This window comes from Penicillium alfredii (genome assembly GCF_028826965.1).
Source record: "Penicillium alfredii strain IBT 34128 chromosome Unknown utg000009l_segment0_segment0, whole genome shotgun sequence".
Classification (NCBI taxonomy): Eukaryota; Fungi; Ascomycota; class Eurotiomycetes; order Eurotiales; family Aspergillaceae; genus Penicillium; species Penicillium alfredii.
Genome location: NW_026622706.1, coordinates 1,660,584 through 1,684,856, shown reverse-complemented (window position 1 = coordinate 1,684,856; position 24,273 = coordinate 1,660,584). Strand labels below are relative to the sequence as shown.

Here is a 24,273-nt window from a genome sequence, read left to right as displayed (position 1 = left end):
AGGGTGTAGACTTCATAGTGTAAATAAGTACCGTGTACTTCATAGTCTCATCAAGTATAGATCTCGGTTTGAATTGCCTAGGTAAATGGCAATCACCGGTGCTTGGGGATTACTCGTAGTGCGACCCCTTACCAGAAGAATATAGATTGCATTTATATAATCTAAAATGTTGCACAACAACAAACAGTCCAGTGTTACCGCTGCTATCTACCACGGCACGACACCATTCTCATCCGAATACAACCCCGACTCTCCATCGGCGCCCAAAGTCGCCAATCGCACAATATTCACCGCAGACTCTGATGCAGGCCGGCCGATGCCGTGGGAGAAATTTGTGGCGGTTAGATTTGGACACGACGCATTCACCTTCCACCCCTGGTCCTTGAACTGGGCCGCATAGTGCAAGGTGAGCATATTCAAAGCTGCCTTGCTACTGCGGTAGATGGGGAAGCTGGGTCGGCTCATTTTGGAGAACATCTCGTGCGAGGGATCGGTGCGGATCGCCAGCGACCCAGTGTGCGACGACACAAACACAATCCGCGGCGGAGATGCCGCCGCCTTCTCGAGAAGCGGGATGAACACTTCAGTGGTGGCCGCCGCGCCGAAGAGATTAACCTCGTATGCCTCGCGGTAGAGCTGGCGCAATTGGGATAGGTTGGGCTTCTCGTCTTGGGCTTCGCCGTTTTTCTGCTTCTCTTGCGCTCCCCAGAACAGTTCGAACTCATTGTTGATGCCTGCGTTGTTGACGAGCACGTCTAGCCGGCCGTGATTGGAGGCAACCTGCTCTGCGGCTTTCTCGATCGAGGCATCGTCCGTCACGTCGATGGTGATCGGCTCCACCGATGTCCCTGTGGGGTCGATCTCGGCAGCGGCTTTGACGCCGCGCTCGGCATCGCGAGATCCAAGCAGAATGTGGTAGTCCTTGTGGACAGAGTGGATTGCCTTGGCGACTTCAAACCCAATTCCTTGGTTTGCGCCGGTGATGAGGACAATGGTGCGAGGTGCGGTGGTCATGGTGGAGGCTTTGGGATCCAGTCACTGATGTCGAATCTGGCCGCTCCGTGAAATATGCTGGACACCATATTATTTATAGCTCATCCCGAACTCCGTCTTCTCGGCGAGCAGCTTAAGTCCGCAAGCATCAAAAAAGAAGGGAATGGGAGGTCTTCGGACATTGCGTGCTATCTCCGAGAGGCGCGTGAAACTACGCAAGTAGCCGCCCCCTTGAGTCGGACCAACAGCTTTCAGCTGTTGGTCCTCCACACCGAAACGTAAATTCTCACCGAAACGTAAATGTTTCTCTTTATTTATCTTCTTTATTGTATACTTAGTATACCAAAATTCGACGAAAATATCGAAAATCGCCTTAATCAGGCCTGCGAAGTAGCAAAACGCGATCAAAAACCAAAAATCGCGTCGCTAACGCGCGAATTCGACGTTCCCTATTATCGACTTCGCGCTAGAATTTATGGTCGTCTACTAAAAATAGTTACTACTCCTACTAATAAAGTATTTAATAATTTGTAAGAAAAAATAGTTATTCGCTAGATTCGATATCTTAATTCTTTATAAGTTTCGTCTGTAATTAGTATAATTAAGGACTATATAAATTATATTTTAAAATAGAACGCTACAGATAACGCGTCGCTACGCGTATCGAAAAGCTAGATATATTATTTTATCGGACGTCTTCTGTTAGATCTATTGCTAATAAAACAAAAAACTAATCGGGAGAAGCTATCTATAAATAGAGGATAGAGAGTATTTTGTAGCTTAGTTTGATCGTCTAGAGCCATATATAGCTAAAATTAAGGCAAAAAATATCTATAACTTCGATAAAACTAGCTTCTAACTTAGTTAAAATGAAGTATAAAAGGTTATTATAGCTAATCTACAACGAGTATAAATTTATCGAATTTTATTAATAATTTAATATTATTCCGATCTATTTTATCCCTTATACTACTTATTTTGTTTAGCCGTTTTATAGAATACGTTTCTAAGTATTAAAACACTATTTTTAAAGTCGAAATAGTGATCTTTCGAGATAGGGTAGCAACATGGATAATAAAGCAGATTTTCTTCGAGAACTACCCCGAATCCGATAGTAAGCCTTTACCCCTCGGACGATTCGAGATACTTTTAAAGATTAAGGTATTTACCTATTTAATCCTTAAAAAGTCTTCGCTAGACTCCTAAAAGTTAGATTTACTAGTTATCGAAGGTCTATAACCCTTTAATAATAAGAATATAACTCCTTTATCTCTTTTTAGTTTAATAAACTACACTTAATGATGACACAGTGAGTAGACATGGACAGACCCGTCCCATGGGTCAAAGATCTTGACCCATGACCCAAACCCACGACCCATGGGTCGGGTCAATAAAATCCTGACCCGCCCATGGGTTGACCTGTGGGTTAACGGGTCAACCTATTTTTGACCTATTTTAGCATAAATTTCTTAATTAGGATAGATAATTTACTTACCTTTTTTAATAATATACTATTGTTAAATACTGTTTTTGTTCTAATATAACTTATAATTATAACTCTTTATAAAAAGAATATTATATAGTAATAATATATTTAGAATATATAATATATTAATTTATTAATTTAATATTTTAAGGTAAGAATTATATTTTATAATAAGTAGATATAGGCGAAAAAAGATATTAATTAACTATTTTTTATACTAAACCTAAAAATATATATTTAAAGTCTATAGTAGTACTTCTACTTTTTATATAAATAAACTATATATATTAGAAATAATAAAATAGATATAAATCTAATATCTAATATTTCTTTATTAATATATAAGTATATTATAGTCTTATTTATATAAAAGAATTATTTTAAATATTTTTTCTGAATTTATATAAAATAACAATATTAGCTGGTTAGGTTGAAATTTTTTGGGGATAAAAAGAAAAATCTTAGGGTATTACTCTTACCTAATTATTTAGGTTAACGGGTTAGCCTATAGATTAACCTATTAACCTATTTCTTACTATCTAATAAACTTTATATATATTAGTAGAGCCTATTCTGATTAGTTATAAAATTCAGCACTAGGATAGTACTGAATTCTATCTACTAATAAGAAATAAGTATTAGATCTATATTCTTCTAAATCTACGATGATTTACCTTAGATTATTTTTCTATATCTCGAGTCTCTTGCTGTAAAAGGGTTGTGTGGTCCCTTTTTTACTAGATATAATAAAATATATATCTTTTTATAGTAGTCTTTCTACTTTTATTAGAACTAGGGTTTTAATCTATCTACGTAATTGCTTAAAACCCCGGTTTTAATCTATCTACGCGTTTACTTATAGCCCTAGTTCTAATATACCTACGTAAAAAGGTTAGCTAGTTAGATTAAAATTTTTAGAGGATAAAAATAAAAGTCTTAGAGTATTACTCTTACCTAATTATTTAGATTAACGGGTTAATTTATAGATTAATCTATTAATCTATTTCTTACTATCTAATAAGCTTTATATATATTATAGTAGAGTATCTTCTGATTAGTTATAAAATTTAGTACTAGGATAATACTAAATCCTACCTATTAATAAGAAATAAGTATTAGACCTATATATTCCCCTAAATCTATAATGATTTATCTTAGATTATTTTTTTATATCTCGAGTCCTTTATTTTAATATATTATTACTATATCTCTTCTATATCTTAGTTATCTACCTCGTACTTTCCCTCTCTTATTAAGAGTAAGGGGTTTAAGTTATCTATTTTCTATTCTAATTAACTTCTTGATACCCTCTTAGAACCACTAGAAAGCTAGTAAACTAAGTAAAGCCTCCCTCTTATTATATTACTAATACTAAAACGATCTAATAATCGGAAAAAGATCTAGGTAATTTTTGATAGTATAAATAAAGCAGAGTTTTTAAACTAATAGCTTAATACCTAAATTAGTAGTTCTTATAATATTATAAAGAAGATAAACTAAAAAGGTCTACGACGGACTAATATATAGTCGTATTTTAATTAAATTGTATATTTAGTAATAGGAGAGCTAAAGCTCCTATATAAGCGATATAGTAAGGTTATAGACTATCTAGTCTATACTAAGAATAGGATAATAGGTCTCTAATATTACTAGAATTAGAGTATATACTAGAAAGGCTAAAATATTACTAAATATTTAATAATCTAATATCTTATAAAATATATAGTATATTATATAGCTATTATTTAATTTATAGGCTAATCTTTCTTAGGCTAAGAACTCCCCTCGAATAGCTTAACTAATTATTTAAGAGCTATAGAAATAATAGTTAATTACTATAATAATTATTTTATAGCTTCTTTTTTAAACTATCGAGTATCCTAAATTCTAAGTCCTTCTTCAAATAACCTAATTATTATTATTTATCCCTAGTTTCCCTTTCTATTAAATTATATAGTATTAAATCTAAGGAATAACTTAAGATTAATAGAAAGATTTATTTTAGAAGCTTCTATCTAAGGCTAAACTCTCTATTAGTCTTAACTATTAGATATTATTATTTTAATAAGTATTTATAGCTATCTTTAGCTATTTTATTAATATAGACTAGAATTATTAAAAGGTTTTACTTAGCTTCGAACCTATTTCTAGTATATACTCTAGATAGAATCTTAATATAACCCTTTTTGATATCCTCTAGAAATATTAGATTAAAGACTAAATACTTATAGTAACGACTAATAATATATTAAATAACTCTATCTTTATTTTAAGTATCTAAGATTCTATTTAATTATTAGATATTAATTCTAAGATAATAATTATTTAGGTTCTATATATTATATATATAATTTAGTTAAGTTTAAAATAATTACTTAGCTAGATAAAAGCGAACCCTTAGAATAAGGTAACTAAGACTATTTAGTCTGAGAAATATATCTAATACGTCTATCGAAAAATATAAAAACAAGATATTATAATAACTTTTATAAAGATATATATCTATACTCCTTATTTATTAGTTAAAATACTAATCTATTTTATATTTTAGATTAGAAACCTTACGATCTTTATTAATATAAGCCCTTAACGTCGGGAGTCTTTCTTTAGTCTCTAGCCTAACTACCCTTAATTAGTTCTAATTTAAGATATCCGAACTAGATAAAATTTAATCTTTTTAATACTCCGGCGTGCGAAGCGGTTATAACTAGTCTTTAATCGATTTTGCTCTAAATATAATTATCTTTATCTTAAAATTAATATAGATAAATAGTATTAGATCGATTACCTTCTTAATATTATCTAACTATTTTTCTAATTTACTATAGTCCTCTTAAAAATAAAGGATATTACTATTTATACTATCTTTACTATTTATAATAAGCTATTTAATTATCTTAAAAGGTTAATTAGATAGCTTAGTAGAAAGAAGGTTAGATAGAAATAATAGATATATTAAGTCCTTAAATTAGCTAAAAATAAACTCCGTGAGTATTACTTTATAATAGATAATAAAGAGCTTAGTAATATCTATATAATTAGTATTATTTTAGCCTTTTAGTATAAGGTTAAATTTTTTTAAATTAAAGACTAGGATTATCTTTAGATAGATTATAGTATCTAATACTAGCGAAGTCTTAAAGATTAGCTTCTAAGTTACTAAGCTAGTAATATTCTAAGCTTTTAATTACTATCTAAAATAAAATAGTCCTATTAAACTAACGAGTTTAATATATTTTTAATAGCCGATTCTTCTGCCTTAAGCTCTTAGTCTAAAATAATATAGTATATTAAAGAAGGTAAGTTTTTATATATATCTCTATTAAAACTAGGGTTCTAAATAATCGCTTAAAACCCTAGTTCTAATCTATTAAGTTTCTATCTTTCTATCTTTATTAGAACCGGGGTTTTAAGGCCTATCTTAGAACCCTAGTTTTAATAGGGGTATTGGTTCTAATCTATCTAAATATTATACTAATTATTATAATCTGCCCTTTATCTAGATACTATCTTAATCTTATTTTATTAGTTCTAAAAGGATTATTAGTATAAATTTCTTACGTTTATAAACCTTATCTATAATCTTCTCTTAATCCTAGTTATTAACGTTAACGTTAAGCGATTATTTAATTCTGTGTATAATATTTATTATTATTAATAAGGGGTATTAAATATATCTATTATATAGGATTTAATAATATTTATATATATTACTAAATTTAAAGTTAAAGAGAAGTAGCTTATATTTATTTAAGAGCTTTAGGAGTAGAATAAGTTAGAAATTATATAAAAGGAAAAAGAGACTTAAAAGACTTATAAAGAGATTATATTAATTAGTAATAATAAGAAGAAGGATATTATAGATCTAATAATTATAGTTAATATATCTTACTAATTATAGTAAAAAAATTAAAGAGTAATTATAAAGATAATTATAGCCTCCTATAGATTTCTAGTAAGGTTCGTAAATACCTATAAATATTTAATAATTATAAATTTTAAAATTAAAATTAATTAATATTTAAAATAATATTCTTTAGAATTATTTTTTAAGAATTATTCTTCTAATTATTATAAAAAATTATTTAATTAAAATAAATATAATACCTAAAAATATAGCTAAGAATAATATAATTTATAAAAGTTATATAGTTAACAAAGTATCTACCTAAATAGGTTAAATAGATTAACCTATTAACCCGCGGGACGGGTTAAAAAAATCTTGACCCGCCCACGGGTCAAGAGGTCTGACCCACGACCCGCCCATAGGCTGACCCACGGGTCGACCTATATGGGTTGTCCGCGGGTCTGTCTAGGTCTAACGGTGAGTTAGAGGCTAAAATCAGCCGCTTTTAGCGCCGTTTTAAGCGTCTCGCTCACCGGCACGGGCCTCGGCGTCACGTGTGCCAATGCCCACAGCCGACTGGGCCTACTTCCACCCTTCGTCTCATATTAGCCATGCGTGGTGCCTGGTCTGTGGTGTCCACTCGTGATATACCCGCCGCAGGCCCCGTCCTCGCTTAGCCTCACTCACCCTCCTAGAGGAGGGGAGCCAAAAATAACACCCCTACTAAACAGTTTTTTCGTGCGATTCCATAAAGATCCGCTGCCATAGCGTCTGGCTGCTCGCCCTTCTATACTCCCCAACGACTCTCCTATCTTTATTCCTATCCCCCCAGCGAACCGCTCACTCCTAAAGAATATAAGTTTCGATCATTTCTATACCCTATTCCTGTTCCTCGTTCACCTCTTATTACATCCCTCCCTATGCCTCGCCCTTCACGAATAGATTTATCGGACGATAAGAGCGATACCAGCACGGATCTCCCCGATATCTTCTTAAACGATACTTCCGAGGACGATTCCTCCTCCAGCGACCCCGATCTAGGCAGCGGTGTCGAATCGGATGATGAATCTGATAATAACTCAATCCTTGATAATAAAGACGAACAACCTACACCGGAGTACTACCTCTAAGAGGCCGAGAATCTCGATGTATCGCAGCTCCGACAACAAAGATATAGTCCTAGGACTTAGAATAAGTTAGATAAATGTAAAGAATATACTTGTCAGGGTATAAGGCCTGTCGATCAGGTAAAGAAACAAGGGAAGGAGTAAGGGAAAATAGTATATCCTTATTACTGTTAAGACTGAATCTTGTCTTGCTAGCTAGATACGGGAGTATTAATTTATTATATAGTATCTTCGTAACTCCACGTATTATCGATAATATAAACGACTGGGTCTCTGTTATGTATCGTGATTATTCCACTGTAGGGTGGATCAAGTAATAAGTTCCGATTTCCTTTAGGATTATATGATATTACCTAATTCACCTCTTCCGTTAGTTAGGAATAACTTTATACCTTACTATCTTAGTAGACCTTTTATAATTATCCCCCTTTTTAAGGTTAGATGGCCTTAACTAACGCGTTTATTTTATTGCTATAATATAGGCGTATCGGCGCGGTATCTTTTTATAGGGTTTTCGTTTATCTTACCGTTAAGGTGATAAAGAGATTATATAGTTAACTAGTAAATAAAGACGCGTTAAATTATATATTCGAGTCTTTATTTATGTTTTTAAGTAGTAACTCTTTTTTTCTTTTTCTTTTCTCTCTTATACTATATTCGTTACATTTTATCCTCTATTTCTTGTTACTTCTATTATTTCCTATTCCTTTTCTATGACTATTACTATTATTATATCTTGTTATCGTTATTCGGGTCGGTTATTATACTAATTAGTGCGTTTTACTACCTTTTTATCTACCTTCCTATAATATACTAAGTATTTTCGGACCAAGATTAAGGCGTATAACTCTAAGTCGCCTTTCGTTATCGAATATAAACTAGATATAGCGGCTTTAGTTATTTATCGGTAGTATTCCGCCTATAATATATTATATAATATAGTATATTCCGCGGTATCTTTATTTTAGCTTATACTAATATTCTTTAGATTGTAAAGGGTATAGTTAGGGATATCTACGATCTATAGGTGATCCTTAGCTAGCTAAATAAGGAATTTCTAGAGCCTTTAGCTAAGGGTACTTCTAAGGAGGGGGATAAAAAAGAGGAGAATAAATAGAAGGAAGATATACTAGTCGCGGCCGGAAAAGCCACGATAGAGCTTATAAAAGCCTTTAATATAATAGAGTTAATATATCGCTACTAGTTCTCTTTTATTACTATTTATAAGTCGACTATAGTAAGTAGGATTGTTAGTATCAGTATAATTTTATTAACGTTTTAGTAGGCCTAATATAAGATTTATATAGCGTATATCGCTATTTATCGCTAGAATATAACTATTTATATCTTTCTATCTAAGGATCTCTCGGGGAAGTATCTCTAAAAGTTCTAGTCCTAGCGTCTTCTCTGTTTAGTTCCGGGAGATAATAGTTTTATATACTAGGTAGCGGCGAAATAGGGGCTTCTAGAGGCCCTATAGTTAGTATCCTAAGATAAGTATAGTCCTAATCCGGCGGTCTCCGATCCGATTAATAATCCTAATACTAAGCGTCGCCTAAAATAGTTAAAAAAGAACTTCTCTATTCCTATTCTTAAGTTTTAAGTAGAGTTCTGTACTCGTGCCGCTATTTTACGATAATAATAACGGTATTATTCCGGTAGAGTTTCGGTAGCTTTCTATTTAGTTTATAGGATTTCTTTTTAAATAATATCTTATCTTTTTTATCTTTACTTCTTATATTTTATAATAACTCTTTTTGTATTCGTTATATTTTCTTCTAGGATCTACTAATTATATTCTAATAGCTAGCTTTTTTATTTAACTAGGAAGTAGGATTTTCTATTAAAGTATTAGTGATCTTTTACTTTTTTAATCTTTTATTTATTATTATCTTATAGTTCTAGTATCGGTATACTTCTATTATCGTTTTACTTTTTATCCCTTTATTTCTAGGGTTTAAGAAGTAATATATAGAATACGTTATAAATTTAATCGTACTAGTTTAGTAGAATTAGTTAATACGCCTATAATCCGATCTTCTCGAGAATTTAGAGAGGTCCGATAAATTTAGGTACTAATTTCTTTATTATCTTTAATCTTAAGTTTTTTATTAATAAGGCGACTAAGTCCTTATATTTAAATAATATTTCTTTATAGGTTTTATTATAATATTTCGTTTATATTTTTATTACTTTTCGCTATTATTCTATTAAGTCTTACCTTAACTTTTGTAGTTTTTTAACGCGTGTTTCTATTACTAGGACCTCTTTTAAAAGTATATCATCCTTAGTATATAGTCAGAAATTAGGCGAATATCTTATTAAAGTCTAGAATACGGATTTCCCTATTATTATATTAGAGATATTATTATATATAAATTACGTATTTCTTAGCAATTTTAGCCACGCGATCTATTCTCTATTAATAAAGTAGCGAAGATAGTATTCTAGCGTCTAGTTTATCCTTTCTATTTAATTATCGATTTATAGATAAAATACTATTAAAAGGCGGAGTTTAATATAGCTGATATAATATAACTTTGACTAAAATTTATTAGTGAAGAGTGATCCTCGATCTAAGATAATTCTATCTAGTGGTCTATACTATAGTTCTATTTTATTATAAAATAATTCTATAAGTTCTGTAGCGTCGATCGTTGCTAATATAGCGAAGAATAGGGACTATTTCGTTAGTCTATTAATAATAATTAGTATCGTGTTAATTTCTTAGGTTCTATTTCTGTTTAGTGGTAACCCTATAATAAAGTCTATTAATAGTTCGCTAAAAGGCTGAGATAGTATCGGTAGCGATTCTAGTTTACTATATAAGCGATACCTTAGTATTATTATTCCTTAATATATTATATATATCTAGACGTATTCTTTTATATTATCCTAAAGTCTAATCTAGTAGAACTTCTTTTTTAGTAGTATTTCGGTCCTATTTCGCCTAAAATAGCCTACTAAAAGATTATTATAATAAATATTTAGTAACTTCTTTCTAAGGTTCTCTCTTATTAGGATAAAAAGATAATTCTTAAATCGAAGAAGGCCTTTTAGGTTAATAGCCTAATTCTTAAAGTTTTTGAATATCTGATTTAACGCGGCTTTTAGCTTTTATATCTCTAGGTCCTTATCTTAGATCTATTTAATTATTATCTATAATTTAGTACTAGCTTCTGCTAAGTAGGTATACTCTTTTTTATAAATACCTTATATCTTATATTAGGGTATTCTTTTATTCTTTATAAGTTTTTCCTAGATAGCTTAGTTAGCTATTTTTATACTAATAGACTCTTTTTTACTTTTCGCTATATAGGTACTAAACTAGGGATCGCTTTCCTTTAAAAGTATCTCGCTAGATTTAAACTAGGACTTCTTAGTGATAAGGTCTATAACTATAATTACTTAAATACTAGCTTTTTATAGGTTAGATAGTAGCTCTTTAGTTATAATCTATTCTTATAATAATACGAGTAATTCTTTTCTTAGAGCGTCCCCCTAAATAGAATTAGGTTTTCTCGAAAGTCTATCCGTAGGATTGCTTTTTCCTAATTGGTGCTTAACTATAAAGTTAAATAATATAAGATATATATACTAATATATCTATCTTCTATTTAGCTTAGTTTATTTTATAAAAGATTAAAGGTTTAAGTAATCCGATAATACTTCGATAGTAAATCTACTACTTTTTAAGTATTATCTCTAATATTTAAAGGAGTATATAATTACGAAAAGTTCTTAGTCTAGTATACTATAATTTAACTCTACTCTAGAGAATGATTTTAACTAAAAAGTAACTAGATAATATTAATCTTAGTTATCTAGTTAAGAGAGAATACTAATTATTCCTTGATTTAATATATCTATTTTAATATATATTAGATATTAAAGATTAAAGTATTATAGTAGGGGTATATTATAAAAAACTACGATTAGGCGTTAAAACGCTACTTTTTTATAAATTATAAATTAGTAACTTCTAGGTTTTTTGCTATTCTTGCTCTTTTTAAGTAATATAGTCAAAGATACTATAATACGAGAGAAGTTATAGATAAATTATCGATAGAAATTATAGAACCTAATAAAAACTTAGATATCGTAGTAACTTTTAGATTCTGGCTACGAAACGATAGCGTTAACCTATCGTTAGTCTATTGATATATTATCTTAGTTTATAATAAATCTAAAGAATTCTACTCTTCCTTAGTAAAATATATATTTTAAAGGTTTTACGTAAAATCCTATTTTCTTTATTCTTTTAAGGATTTGCTAGATATAACGAGTATACGACTCGCGGTCTAATAAGAATATTAGAATATTATCTAAATACGCGATATAAGAGATATTAAGTAATCCCCGTAAGGCGGTATAGATATAATTCTAAAAAATAGTAGAAGTATTAGTTAAGCTAAATAGTATAACTATATATTTAAAGTAATTATAATATATATAAAATATAGTCTTTTATTCTTCGCTCTCTCGAATATAAATATAGTAATAGGCGTCCTAGATATCGATTTTGCTAAAGTATTTTGCTTCTAAAAAGTTAATCTAAAATCTCCGAAATAAAAGATAAAGGGTATCGATTTTTTACTGTAACCTTATTAAATCCCTAATAGTCTATATATAGATATAATCCTCTATCTTTCTTCGGAATAAAAAGGATTAATACTCTAGTAGGACTTTTTAAGGGTCTAATCCTTCTATTTATAAGATTTTCGTTAATATAGGTTTGTAATATTTATAATTCGCTTTATAATAAAGGGTATATTAGTCTATAAGGTAGGGAATAGTTATTTTCTAGCTTAATAGTATAATCTTATAAATTATTAAATAAAAGGATTTATGATCGCTCCGCTAAGAAGATATTAATAAATCGGCGTAGTTCTAAGGGGATTTCCGAAAGATAGATAATTGATTCTTCGCCTTCTTTATAGGGTAACTAGATTTCCTCCGGGAGTTTTACGATAGCGTAGATAATAATACATTTTCGATATTCTTTCGCGAGTTCTTAAGCTAATACTAATTTAATTCTAGTAGCTTCGAACTACTAACTTTGGTTCTATAGCGAAATATAGACGCGATACTTAATAAATATTATTATTAAGAGTAAGATTAGACTTCCTTATTTATAAAGATCTCTATTAATCGCGAGATAAAGGCGAACTATTGATTTAGTAGTCTCTTAAGAGTTAGTAAGTATAATAGGTATCTTCTATATACTATATAAAGGGGTTTCTTGATTATCCGTTATTCTGAGTAGTATTAATAATAGTTTTACTCTCTATAATTTATACTTTTCTACGAATTTAATATTAATAATATTAATCTTAACGTAGGTATCTATATCTATATATATTTCGACTTTGTTCCGTAGTAGTACTAGAATATAAAAGCGAGTCGTAGTTCCTATTTAGGGTAATAGAGTTAGCCGCGTAGGAATTAGACTAACTCGTTATCGTTTTCTGACTTAATCCGAGTTATTATTTATATACTAGTTTTTTTATTTAATTTATTAAGGTAATAATTAGCGAGATAGGTTTCGTTTTAATAAATATAATATTGAAGGGTTTTTTTATCTCTTCTAGTTAGGTTCTTTTCCTTTTTCTAGGTCTTTTCTTTAGGTCCCTAAGTTTTGCGGTTTGGTTGATACTAATTAATCCGAAATTGTTTATTTATAGGTCTTTTAAGGGTTTCGGGGCCTTTTTGTTTTTGTGTCGATTGTAGTAATCCCTAGTAATATATAGCTAGAGATACTATCCTATCTTAGTTTTTAGGTAGCTTATATATATATTCCTATATATATCGCCTAAGGTTATAGGTGAATTTCGAGAATATTATAAATACCCTCTCTTTCTTACTTTAATAAAGGAAGTATCGCTCTAATAAGTCTAAAAATATATAAAACTCTCGCGGATCCTATTTTAGACGCTAGTAAGCTCTTTATAATTATCCTATAATATTAATTTTAAGAGTTATAGTATCTTTAATAAGAGAGAGAGTCTAATTCTTGAAATAAGTCCACGAAGTATTAATATTTCGCTGTTTTTCCTTAGATTTCTCGGTAATATACCGGTATTATCTCTATCGGTAGATAGGTTCTATATATAATAGGGCTACGATAATTTGCCGTTTCTCGTAACAATACTTCTATAGCGTTTCTTTAAAAATAAAAGAGAGGTCTAAGAGCTATTTTTCTCTTTACTAAAGAGAGGAGTAGATTAAGAGTATTAGGATATTTCTAATCTAGATCTTATCTTTATCTTCTATAAGGGATAAACCCTGATTTCGTTATTAATTTGCTAAGGGTTCGGTAGTATTTCTTTATTTAAGCTAACTTCTTATTTATCGGGCTATTTATTATAGCTCTTATAGATATTAAAGTTTTTCGATCGTTTCCTAGGTAGTCTATAAATCTTTATCTAATTAAGTCTAATTAGTTTCGGATAGAGAGGTTTACGATATCTCTTTAGAAATATTACTCTAGCGTATTATAATAGATTAGGTCTGTGGGGTTATCTTATTTCTTTAGGTAATCGAAGAGGAAGATTTAGAATTATAAAGAATATACTTATTAGGGTATAAGGCCTATCGATTAGATAAAGAAATAAGGGAAGGAGTAAAGGAAAATAGTATATCTTTATTACTATCAAGACTAAATCTTATCTTATTAGCTAGATATAGGAGTATTAATTTATTATATAGTATCTTCGTAACTCCACGTATCATCGATAATATAAACGACTGGGTCTCTGTTATATATCGTGATCATTCTACTATAGGGTGGATCAAGCAATAAGTTCCGACTTCCTTTAGGATCATGTGATGTTACCTAATTCACCCCTTCCGTCAGTTGGGAATAACTTCATGCCTTGCCATCTTGGTAGACCCTTTACAATAAAACCCGGAACTACTAGGACCGGTAAGCTTTTTTTATTAGGCAATCTACCTTTAGCGCTGACTGGTAGATTATTTATTCCACTAGGTTCTGTCGGGATAGAAATCAAGATCTAGTGGAATACTTCTACTAGATTTCCGATTCAGCTGAGACCGTGCGATTCTTAAAAGCTCTTTTCTCTTAGCGCTGTGGCTAGCGACGGAGCAAGAATAGTCGACGTATACCGGGTATTAAGTATAAGAGCTCGCTGGAGATATTCTAGAAGTAGTGGTACTTAGTTTATAAGGCCGAAGTCGGGCACGGGCTTAGTAAAGATACTATTGTTAAGATCAAGGATATAAGCTACTTATTAGTGTTCTAGGAGGGTTATACCTTAGCTAATAGCCCTTAGGTACTCGCGATTATTGCTAAAGAAAAGAAGCTCTATCTTAGGCGCCGACTGAAAGCGACTATATATATCGAGGACGTCGTAGAGTTCGCCCGTATAATCCTTTCGATAACCGAGATAACGTTCCCCTATAGCTAGCTCCGAATCTAACTCCTTCTTTTCTGTTAGTTGGCTATTATTACCGGTAGCCGACCTAGGGCGTTTCTAAACCTTCGTTATCAGGACCTCTCGTTAACGCTAATCCGGGATCTGGATAGAGGGCGCCTTTGGTTATTTATTTACCTAACGCTAGAATTCACGAAGACTTTTCTTAGTAAGAAGGAGCTGTATATTCCTTTCCCTCTCTTCCCCTCTCTATTCCCGTTTATTTTCTTTCCTTTCCCTTTATCTTATAACTATATAAAGACCTTTCTATAGATCTCTAGCTAATTAGCTATTATAGAAATACGTTCCCTATCCCGGAAATTATCTATGATCCGACGCTCGTCTTTAATCCCTACGTTTTTCTCCTAGGTATACTCTTTTGTATTAGAGCTTTCAAGAACTTTTCGAAGGATAGACGCGTCGTGGACTACCTAGAAAATCTTTATAATCTTAGTATCTTAAACGGACTCGGCGAGCAGGAACTAAAGCTAAAAGATAAAATCCTCGATTAGTTTGTGTTTAGACCTGGATAGACCCACGGACAACCTATATGGGTCGACCCGTGGGTCAGCCTATGGGCGGGTTGTGGGTCAGACCTCTTGACCTGTGGGCGGGTCAAGATTTTTTTGACCCGTCCCGCGGGTTAATAGGTTAACCTATTTAACCTATTTAGGTAGATACTTTGTTAACTATATAACTTTTATAAATTATATTATTCTTAGCTATATTTTTAGGTATTATATTTATTTTAGTTAAATAATTTTTTATAGTAATTAGGAGAATAATTCTTAAAAAGTAATTCTAGAGAATATTATTTTAAATATTAATCGATTTTAATTTTAAAGCTTATAATTATTAAGTACTTATAGGCGTTTACGAACCTTATTAGAAATCCGCGGGAGGCTATAATTATCTTTATAATTACTTCTTAACTTTTTTTGTTATAATTAATAAGATATATTAACTATAATTATTAGATCTATAGTATCCTCTTTTTTATTATCACTAATTAATATAATCTTTTTATAAGTCTTTTAGGTCTTTTTTTCTTTCTATATAATTTCTAATTTATTTTACTCCTAAAACTCTTAAATAAATATAAGCTACTTCTCTTTAACTTCGAATTTAGTAATATATATAAATATTATTAGATCCTATATAGTAGATATATTTAGCGTCTCTTATTAATAATAGTAAATATTATATATAGAATTAAATAATCGCTTAATACTAGTATTAGTAGCTAGGATTAAAAAGAGATTATAGGCGAGGTTTATAAACGTAGGAAATTTATATTAATAATCCTTCTAGAACTAATAGGATAGGATTAGGATAGTATCTAGATAAAAGGCGGATTATAATAATTAGTATAATATTTAGATAGATTAGAACTAATACCCCTATTAAAACTAGGGTTCTAAGGTAGGCTTTAAAACCCTAGTTCTAATAGGGGTAGAAAGATAAAAACTTAATAGATTAGAACCAGGGTTTTAAGTAATTATTTAGAACCCTAGTTTTAATAGGGGTATATATAGAAATTTATCTTTTTTAATATATTATATTATCTTAGATTAGGAGCTTAAAGTAGAAGAATCGGCTATTAAAAATATATTAAGCTTATTAGTTTAATAAGATTATTTTATTTTAGATAGTAATTAAAAGCTTAGAATATTATTAGTTTAGTAATTTAGAAGCCGATCCTTAAGACTTCGCTAGTATTAGATACTATAATCTATCTAAAGGTAGTCTTAGTCTTTAGTTTAAAAAAATTTAATCTTATACTAAAGGGCTAAGATAGTATTAATTATATAGATATTACTAAGTTTTTTATTATTTATTATAGAGTAATACTCACGGAGTTTATCCTTAGCTAATTTAAGGGCTTAATATATCTATTGTTTCTATTTAACCTTCTTTTTACTAAGTTATCTAATTAACCTCTTAAGATAATTAAATAGTTTATTATAGATAGCAAAGACGGTATAAATAGTAATATCCTTTATTTTTAAGAGGACTATAGTAAATTAGAAAAATAACTAAGTAATATTAAGAAGATAGTCGATCTAACGCTATTTATCTATATTAATTTTAAGATAAGGATAATTATATTTAGAGTAAAATCGATTAAAGATTAGTTATAACTACTTTATATACTAGAGTATTAAAAAGGTTGAATTCTATCTAATTCGGATATCTTAAATTAAAACTAATCGAGGGTAGTTAGGCTAGAGACTAAGAAAGGACTCCCGACGTTAAGGGCTTATATTAATAAAGATTATAAGGTTTCTAATCTAAAATATAAAGTAGGTTAGTATTTTAACTAATAAATAAGGAGTATAGATATATATCTTTATAAGAGTTATCGTAATATCTTATTTTTGTATTTTTTAATGGGTATATTAGATATATTCCTTAGACTAAATAGTCTTAGTTACCTCGTTCTAAGGGTTCGTTTTTATCTAGCTAAATAGTTACTTTAAATTTAACTAAATTATATATATAATATATAGAACCCGAATAATTATTATCTTAGAGTTAATATCTAATAATTAAATAGAATCTTAGATACTTAAAATAAGGGTAGAGTTATTCGATATATTATTAGTCGTTACTATAAATACTTAGTCTTCGATCTAATATTTCTAGAGGATATTAAGAAGGATTATACTAAGATTCTATCTAGAGTATATACTAGAAATAGGTTTAAAGCTAAGTAAAACCTCTCGATAATTCTAGTCTATATTAATAAAATAGCTAGAGATAGCTATAAATACTTATTAAAATAGCGATATCTAATAGTTAAGATTAATAGAGAGTTTAGTCTTAGACGGAAGCTTCTGAAGTAAATCTTTTTGTTAATCTTAGGTTATTCCCTAGATTTAACGCTATATAGTTTAACGGGAAAAGAAACTAAGGATAAATAATAATAATTAGATTATTTAAAGAAGGGCTTAGAATTTAGGATACTTAATAGTTTAAAAAGGAAGCTATAGGGTAGTTATTATAGTAATTAACTATTACTTCTATAGCTCTTAAATAACTAGCTAGGCTATTCGAGGGGAGTTCTTAGCCTAAGAAAGATTAGCCTATAAATTAAATAATAGCTATATAATATATTATATATTCTATAAGACGTTAGATTATTAAATATTTAGTAGTGTTTTAGCCTTTTTAATATATACTCCGATTCTAGTAGTATTAGAGACCTATTATCCTATTCTTAGTATAGACTAGATAGTCTATAATTTTACTATATTATTTATATAAGAGCTTTGGCTCTCTTATTACTAAATATATAATTTAATTAAAATACGATTATATATTAGTCTATTGTAGACCCTCCTAGTTTATCTTCTTTATAATATTATAAGAATCACTAATTTAGGTATTAAGCTATTAGTTTAAAAACTCTGCTTTATTTATACTATTAAAAATTATCTAGGTCTTTTTCCGATCGTTGGATCGTTTTAGTATTAGTAGTATAATAGGAGAGAGGCTTTGCTTAGTTTACTAGCTTTTTGGTGGTTCTGAGAGGGTATCAAGAAATTGATTAGAATAGAAAATAGATAACTTAAACCCTTTACTCTTAATAAAAGAGGGAGGGTACGAGGTAGATAACTAAGATATAGAAGAGATATAGTAATAGTATATTAAAATAAAAGACTCGAGATATAGAAAAATAATCTAAGGTAAATTATCATAGATTTAGGGGAATATATAGGTCTAATACTTATTTTTTATTAGTAGGTAGGATTTAGTATTATCCTAGTACTAAATTTTATAACTAATCAGAAGATACTCTACTATAATATATATAAAGCTTATTAGATAGTAAGAAATAGATTAATAGATCAATCTATAGGTTAACTTATTAATCTAAATAATTAGGTAAGAGTAATACCCTAAGACTTTTATTTTTATCCCCTAAAAATTTCAACCTAACTAGTTAACCTTTTTACGTAGGTATATTAGAACCGGGGCTATAAGTAAATACGTAGATAGATTAAAACCGGGGTTTTAAATAATCGCGTAGATAGATTAAAACCCTGATTCTAATAGAGGTAGAAAGACTACTATAAAAAGGTATATATTTTATTATATCTAGTAAAAAGGGGACTATATAATCTTTTTATAACGAGAGACTTAAGATATAGAAAAATAATCTAAGGTAAATTATCGTAGATTTAGAGGAATATAGGTCTAATACTTATTTTTTATTAGTAGGTAGAATTCAGTACTATCCTAATACTAAATTTTATAACTAATTAGAATAGGCTCTACTAATATATATAAAGTTTATTAGATAGTAAGAAATAGATTAACGGGTCAACCTATAGGCTAACCCGTTAATCTAAATAATTAGGTAAGAGTAATACCCTAAGATTTTTCTTTTTATCCCCAAAAAATTTCAACCTAACTAGCCAATATTGTTATTTTATATAAATTTAGAAAAAATATTTAAAATAATTCTTTTATATAAATAAGACTATAATATACTTATATATTAATAAAGAAATATTAGATATTAGATTTATATCTATTTTATTATTTCTAATATATATAGTTTATTTATATAAAAAGTAGAAGTACTACTACAGACTTTAAATATATATTTTTAGGTTTAGTATAAGAAATAGTTAACTAATATCTTCTTTCGTCTATATCTATTTATTATAAAATATAATTCTTACCTTAAAGTATTAAATTAATAAATTAATATATTATATATTCTAAATATATTATTATTATATAATATTCTTTTTATAAAGAGTTATAATTATAAGTTATATTAGAATAAAAATAGTATTTAATAATAATGTATTATTAAAAAAGGTAAGCAAATTATCTATCCTAATTAAGAAATTTATGCTAAAATAGGTCAAAAATAGGTTGACCCGTTAACCCACGGGTCAACCTATGGGCGGGTCAGGATTTTATTGACCCGACCCATGGGTCGTGGGTTTGGGTCATGGGTCAAGATCTTTGACCCATGGGACGGGTCTGTCCATGTCTATTTATGTTCTGTTAGCCGGTTCAGGAAATAGATAGTTTTCGTATTATTCTAGAAAAGTAGCTATCCGAGGGATCGCTGCGATATCGGATAAAACGAGATAGTGAAATTACTAGCTTTGCAGAGGTCACGAAGCCGTATAGCCTTCGATACGGAGCAGCTAAAGCGTTTAATAATAGTCGTGAGTGTCTCTATCTTCTCTCCCTGGATTCCTAGTTAATCTCGCCGGTCGATTTAAAACAGCCGATATATCTAACGAACTATAGAATATGATACTGTAGTATACTAACATTAATATCTTCGTTCGGCACTATAGTATGGGTATTTATATTAACGCGTAAGCGATTGTTAGAGGCCTACCGGCCCAGAAGCAGCTTATACGCTTTATATACTCTATAAGCCGGTCTATTGATCCCCGGAGACCCTACAAGCTAGAAGACTTGAGATCTATTAACACCGTTCCGTGTGTGTGTACTCTGTAAGGGGCGGTAGATGAACGAAGGCATATTCGGGATAGGAATAGGCGGGCTTATAAGAATATAAACGAAGCATTCCAAAAAGCATTTCAGGGCGACTCTCCACAAAATGATTCGACGCCTCTTTCTTAAGCTCTCAAGAGCGTGAAGAAATCCCAGAAAAAGTTCGAGTGTACGGAGCGGCGGTATCAAAGGGCCCTCTGTGAGTTATAAAATAAGAAAGGGCGGCAACGGAACTGTTTAATCCGCGAGAACCTAGAACGATATAAGAACGAGCAGCTAGTTATTAATAGCGAACGGTAACTTTCCGGGAAGATTGTAGACGAAGAAGTAATAGATGCTCTAGAGCATACCGGATATATAACCCCGTATTATATAATACTAATCGATACCGTCCTTACTATACCGGGTACTACGGTAGAAAAAGAATATCGGCGTCGGATTACCGCGATCAATGCTATGATTGTATTCTGTGATATGGAGGAGGGTGCTCCGTCGCGGCCCTATATCTCCAAAAAACGTGACGCCGTAGATACCGTGGATACTCTACTATCCGCTCCCTTCGCTAAACGACTGAATTCCTCCCCTAAAGACAAGAGTAAGAGCGCTCTTCGACAAGCGATCGCGTCAGTTTGTATCAAATCTCTAGGTGAAAGACCGAAGATTTACTTTCTCTGTCTTGGGAATTCAAAGCTACCGGGAAAAAAGCGATTAGAGGTGTTCAAGAACCCTAGCTCCCTTACCCGGCACTTCGTGAATATACATATCAAACCTTTCCCGAAAGACATATATAGCCAGTGTACTGTCTACGGAAAAGAACTTGGGAGCAAGGCGCTTTTAATGAATCATGCGAAAAGAGCGTATGGGATCGTCTCACGCTTGCCTCCATCTGCACTTGGCCCCATATAGCTCCTTGTTATTATTTTGGGTTGTCAGAAGCGACGTGGATATTTATTTGACCGGGTTAGAGCTTAGGCTTTCCTTATCTTTGCTTTCGGTGATAGCAATATACTGGCGGAGCTGGTCTCTTCTAAAAACTTCCAGTCTTTCTATAATCCCCCCCCGGGGATTCCTATTTTACCCGTAATGTCGCATCAGTGAGACAGAGAAATGCTCTAGAAAGATGCACTATTTGGGCTGGAGACTGACACGGAGATCTCAAGGCCGAGAGATGAGAGCAAATAATTTCTCCCAGCGGCCCGATCATGAGCCCATCACGCAGCTATCACACGGCCATCGCAGGACACGGTTTTCCCGCTTTAAGCTATCGCAAGTAGGCCTGCCTCTCCCGATAGAAACCATCGCACGATGGACCACGGTTTTCCCCTCTAAGCTATCATAGGCAAGCTTGCTTCTTCTGATAGCACCTATCGTGAGACGGACCACGGTTTTTCCCTCTCTCTAATCTATCGCAAGTAGGCCTACCTCTCCCGATAGAAACCATCGTACGATGGACCACGGTTTCCCCTCTCTCTAAGCTATCACAGGCAAGCTTGCCTCTTTTGATAGAGCCTATCGTGAGACGGACCACGGTTTCCTTTAAGCTACCACAAGCGACCACGCTTTTACCCTCTTTAAGCTATGACAAGCAAAGCTGCTTCTCTCGATCGAGCCCGTCGTAGGGCAGACCATGATGGCATTGTATGTATGAGATTAAAATCGCGAAGCAATCGTCTTCTTTTAATAAATTTTATGGAATAATACAGGGAAAATGTAGAAGAAATAGAACTGTAACATGTTTATAGTCTGACACGCAGTACTTGTGTCTCGAAATCTTCATCGCGCGGTGGTGACAGTTATGTCTTCCCCAGTCTTCTCCAAGTCCCGGTCTGTAATCAAACTTGGAGTTGGGTAGTAGGAGCTCTGACAAGTCAGCTTTCTTTCACTAGTGGAAGATCCCGCAACGTACTAATTGTGAAGTAAGAAAAGCCCAAAACCCCGAAGCATCTACGGATAAAATATGTACCTGACCCGTCTCCCGGATGCGAATACCCACGCATACATCGGCGTCGCATATCTTACTATATTCGTATGCCTTTTTCATCAGGTTTGTTTTGCGACGGTATTGTTTTTGGCGTATCAATTTTCTCTTTGAGGAGGAGTAATTAGATCGAGTAGAATTTATAGTAGCTATTGCGAGTGATTGCCTTGCTCTTTGTAGGCGCTATGAATGTGAATGCACTTATAGGGGCAAAGTATAGGAAACGGGTGCTCTTATAAGGCATAGATCCGTTAATAGGAAAAAGCCAAATAAATGAAAATGCTACTAATACGTAAAGGGGAATTTTCAATTTTTGAACAGGCAAAAGACCACGATTTTCTTATAGAAGGAAATCGTGGTTATTTGTGTGTTGAGCTCGTAAGTGGACACCAAAACGGCGCGTAGCTAAAATCGCCCTAGCAAAACTATGATGGTGATTACCGGGATATTACGGTCAACAAATAGGCGGGGTATTTCATTTCCACGGGCAGTTGAAGCACTTAGACAGGCAAAAGGAAAATAAATTTATGTTCAATTATTCCAAGTTCAATTTTGAACTTTTGAAGAGCATGATTTTTGCGGCACACGCGGTTAAAATGACGTGCAGAAAACTGCTATACTGTTTCAGTTCAAAGGGATCCCGAAATGGTGCTCAGAACGTTGGTTGGGATTTCCTCCCTATGCGATTCAGGATGGGTGCCGCAAGATAATGCTGCGACCATTTCAACACTGTACAGCACCAAGCCAGAGGCTGGCCCCCTTGATCTTGTACTATCAAAATACGATAGTTGATTATAGTAACAGATTACAGATTTTCCTGTTTTCTAAGGTGTTGCGTCTATTAGTTAGATACTTTCTACCTCCTTATTGGTCAATGCTTACTTGCATTCCAAGTATCAGTCAAGCAAATCAATGTGACTTTTACTTTAACTTCTTGTCCCTACCTTTCCTTTTCATCATTTCAGGGCATCAGCGTGCGAAGCGCACGTCACCAGTAATTCTGGCTATAGACCTGGGGGTTGCCAGGGTACTAGGACCTGCACGTGATCTTAAAAAGGGGAGCAGTGGGGATGGTGAGTATATACTCGCAACAGGCCACGAGTTTTGCTCGCAAGCCATGGGTCAAAGGTGATCGAGGTATGTTACGCTCTAGAAAAACGCCGCACCTTTTCAGTTCAAATAGGTAAAGGAGCAACGCCTCTCTAGATTTGTGTGGGGCGATAGTCTTGGCACCGTAAGAACGTTGCCAATGGCGATGGACAATTGTTGCGCTCTAGAAGACATAGCGTGTCTATATTGCCACGGCCATTAGCCTAGGCGAACCTCTGAACCGAACGACTTGAATAAACCTTCGCTACATATCTCCGGTCCTAACACCTAACGACTTGAATATTCCAGACAAATGATTTTATTGACCACAATTTAGTCTTCCTAAATTTCTCGTTCTCTTCATTCGTCCGCCGACATCACGTGAGGAAATATTAGGAGGGGAAAATTACTAAGTTAGGAAAATGTGGGAGAGGAAATATTAGGAAGGGAAAAATCAGCTAGGTTAGAAAATTCGAGAGAGGGAATATTAGCTACTAAGGAATAAAGGAAGACTGGAAAATTTAAGTAGGTGAATTTTAGTACTAGGCTAATTTTTGTGTTGGGCCGAAATTAAGCGTTATTAATATTCTTCTTCTCATAATATTTACCTGGCTGGAAAATTCCAACTATTCGGTTTCAACGGAGATAACGCGAGCCACAAAATGCAGAGTGCCAAGCGTCTAGTGTCTTGAGTGTCTATCTTAAGCTAATTAATAAGGTAAGTAAACATTCTCGAGAGCGCCGGAGTATTATCTCTCTATCAAAACTAAAAGAGTTGGGACAGGGTATTGATAGGGGCACCTCAAGATTTTCGCTATTAACACCTCATT

General features: G+C 32.0%; 3 protein-coding genes across 3 annotated transcripts, besides 1 other annotated feature; 1 reads left to right on the top strand and 2 right to left on the bottom strand.

Moving 5' to 3' along the window:
* Positions 1-207: 207 nt before the first annotated feature.
* Positions 208-1,014, bottom strand: NUU61_006552 (uncharacterized protein; the record flags this gene model as incomplete). Its single annotated transcript, XM_056657079.1, has 1 exon — positions 208-1,014. The coding sequence occupies one exon, from the start codon at positions 1,012-1,014 to the stop codon at positions 208-210; it is 807 nt and encodes a 268-aa protein (XP_056509879.1).
* Positions 1,015-7,246: 6,232 nt separating this feature from the next.
* Positions 7,247-7,456, top strand: NUU61_006551 (uncharacterized protein; the record flags this gene model as incomplete). The annotated part of the gene is made up of 1 exon (XM_056657078.1): positions 7,247-7,456. The coding sequence occupies one exon, from the start codon at positions 7,247-7,249 to the stop codon at positions 7,454-7,456; it is 210 nt and encodes a 69-aa protein (XP_056509878.1).
* A 7,757-nt stretch (positions 7,457-15,213) lies between these two features.
* Positions 15,214-15,255: a sequence feature (Short protein (NUU61_006550, KAJ5091680.1) was converted to a misc_feature.).
* A 6,894-nt stretch (positions 15,256-22,149) lies between these two features.
* On the bottom strand, positions 22,150-22,417 carry NUU61_006549 (uncharacterized protein; the record flags this gene model as incomplete). The annotated part of the gene is made up of 2 exons (XM_056657077.1): positions 22,150-22,236; positions 22,283-22,417. 2 exons carry the CDS (start codon positions 22,415-22,417, stop codon positions 22,150-22,152), a joined length of 222 nt encoding a protein of 73 aa, XP_056509877.1.
* Positions 22,418-24,273: the final 1,856 nt, after the last annotated feature.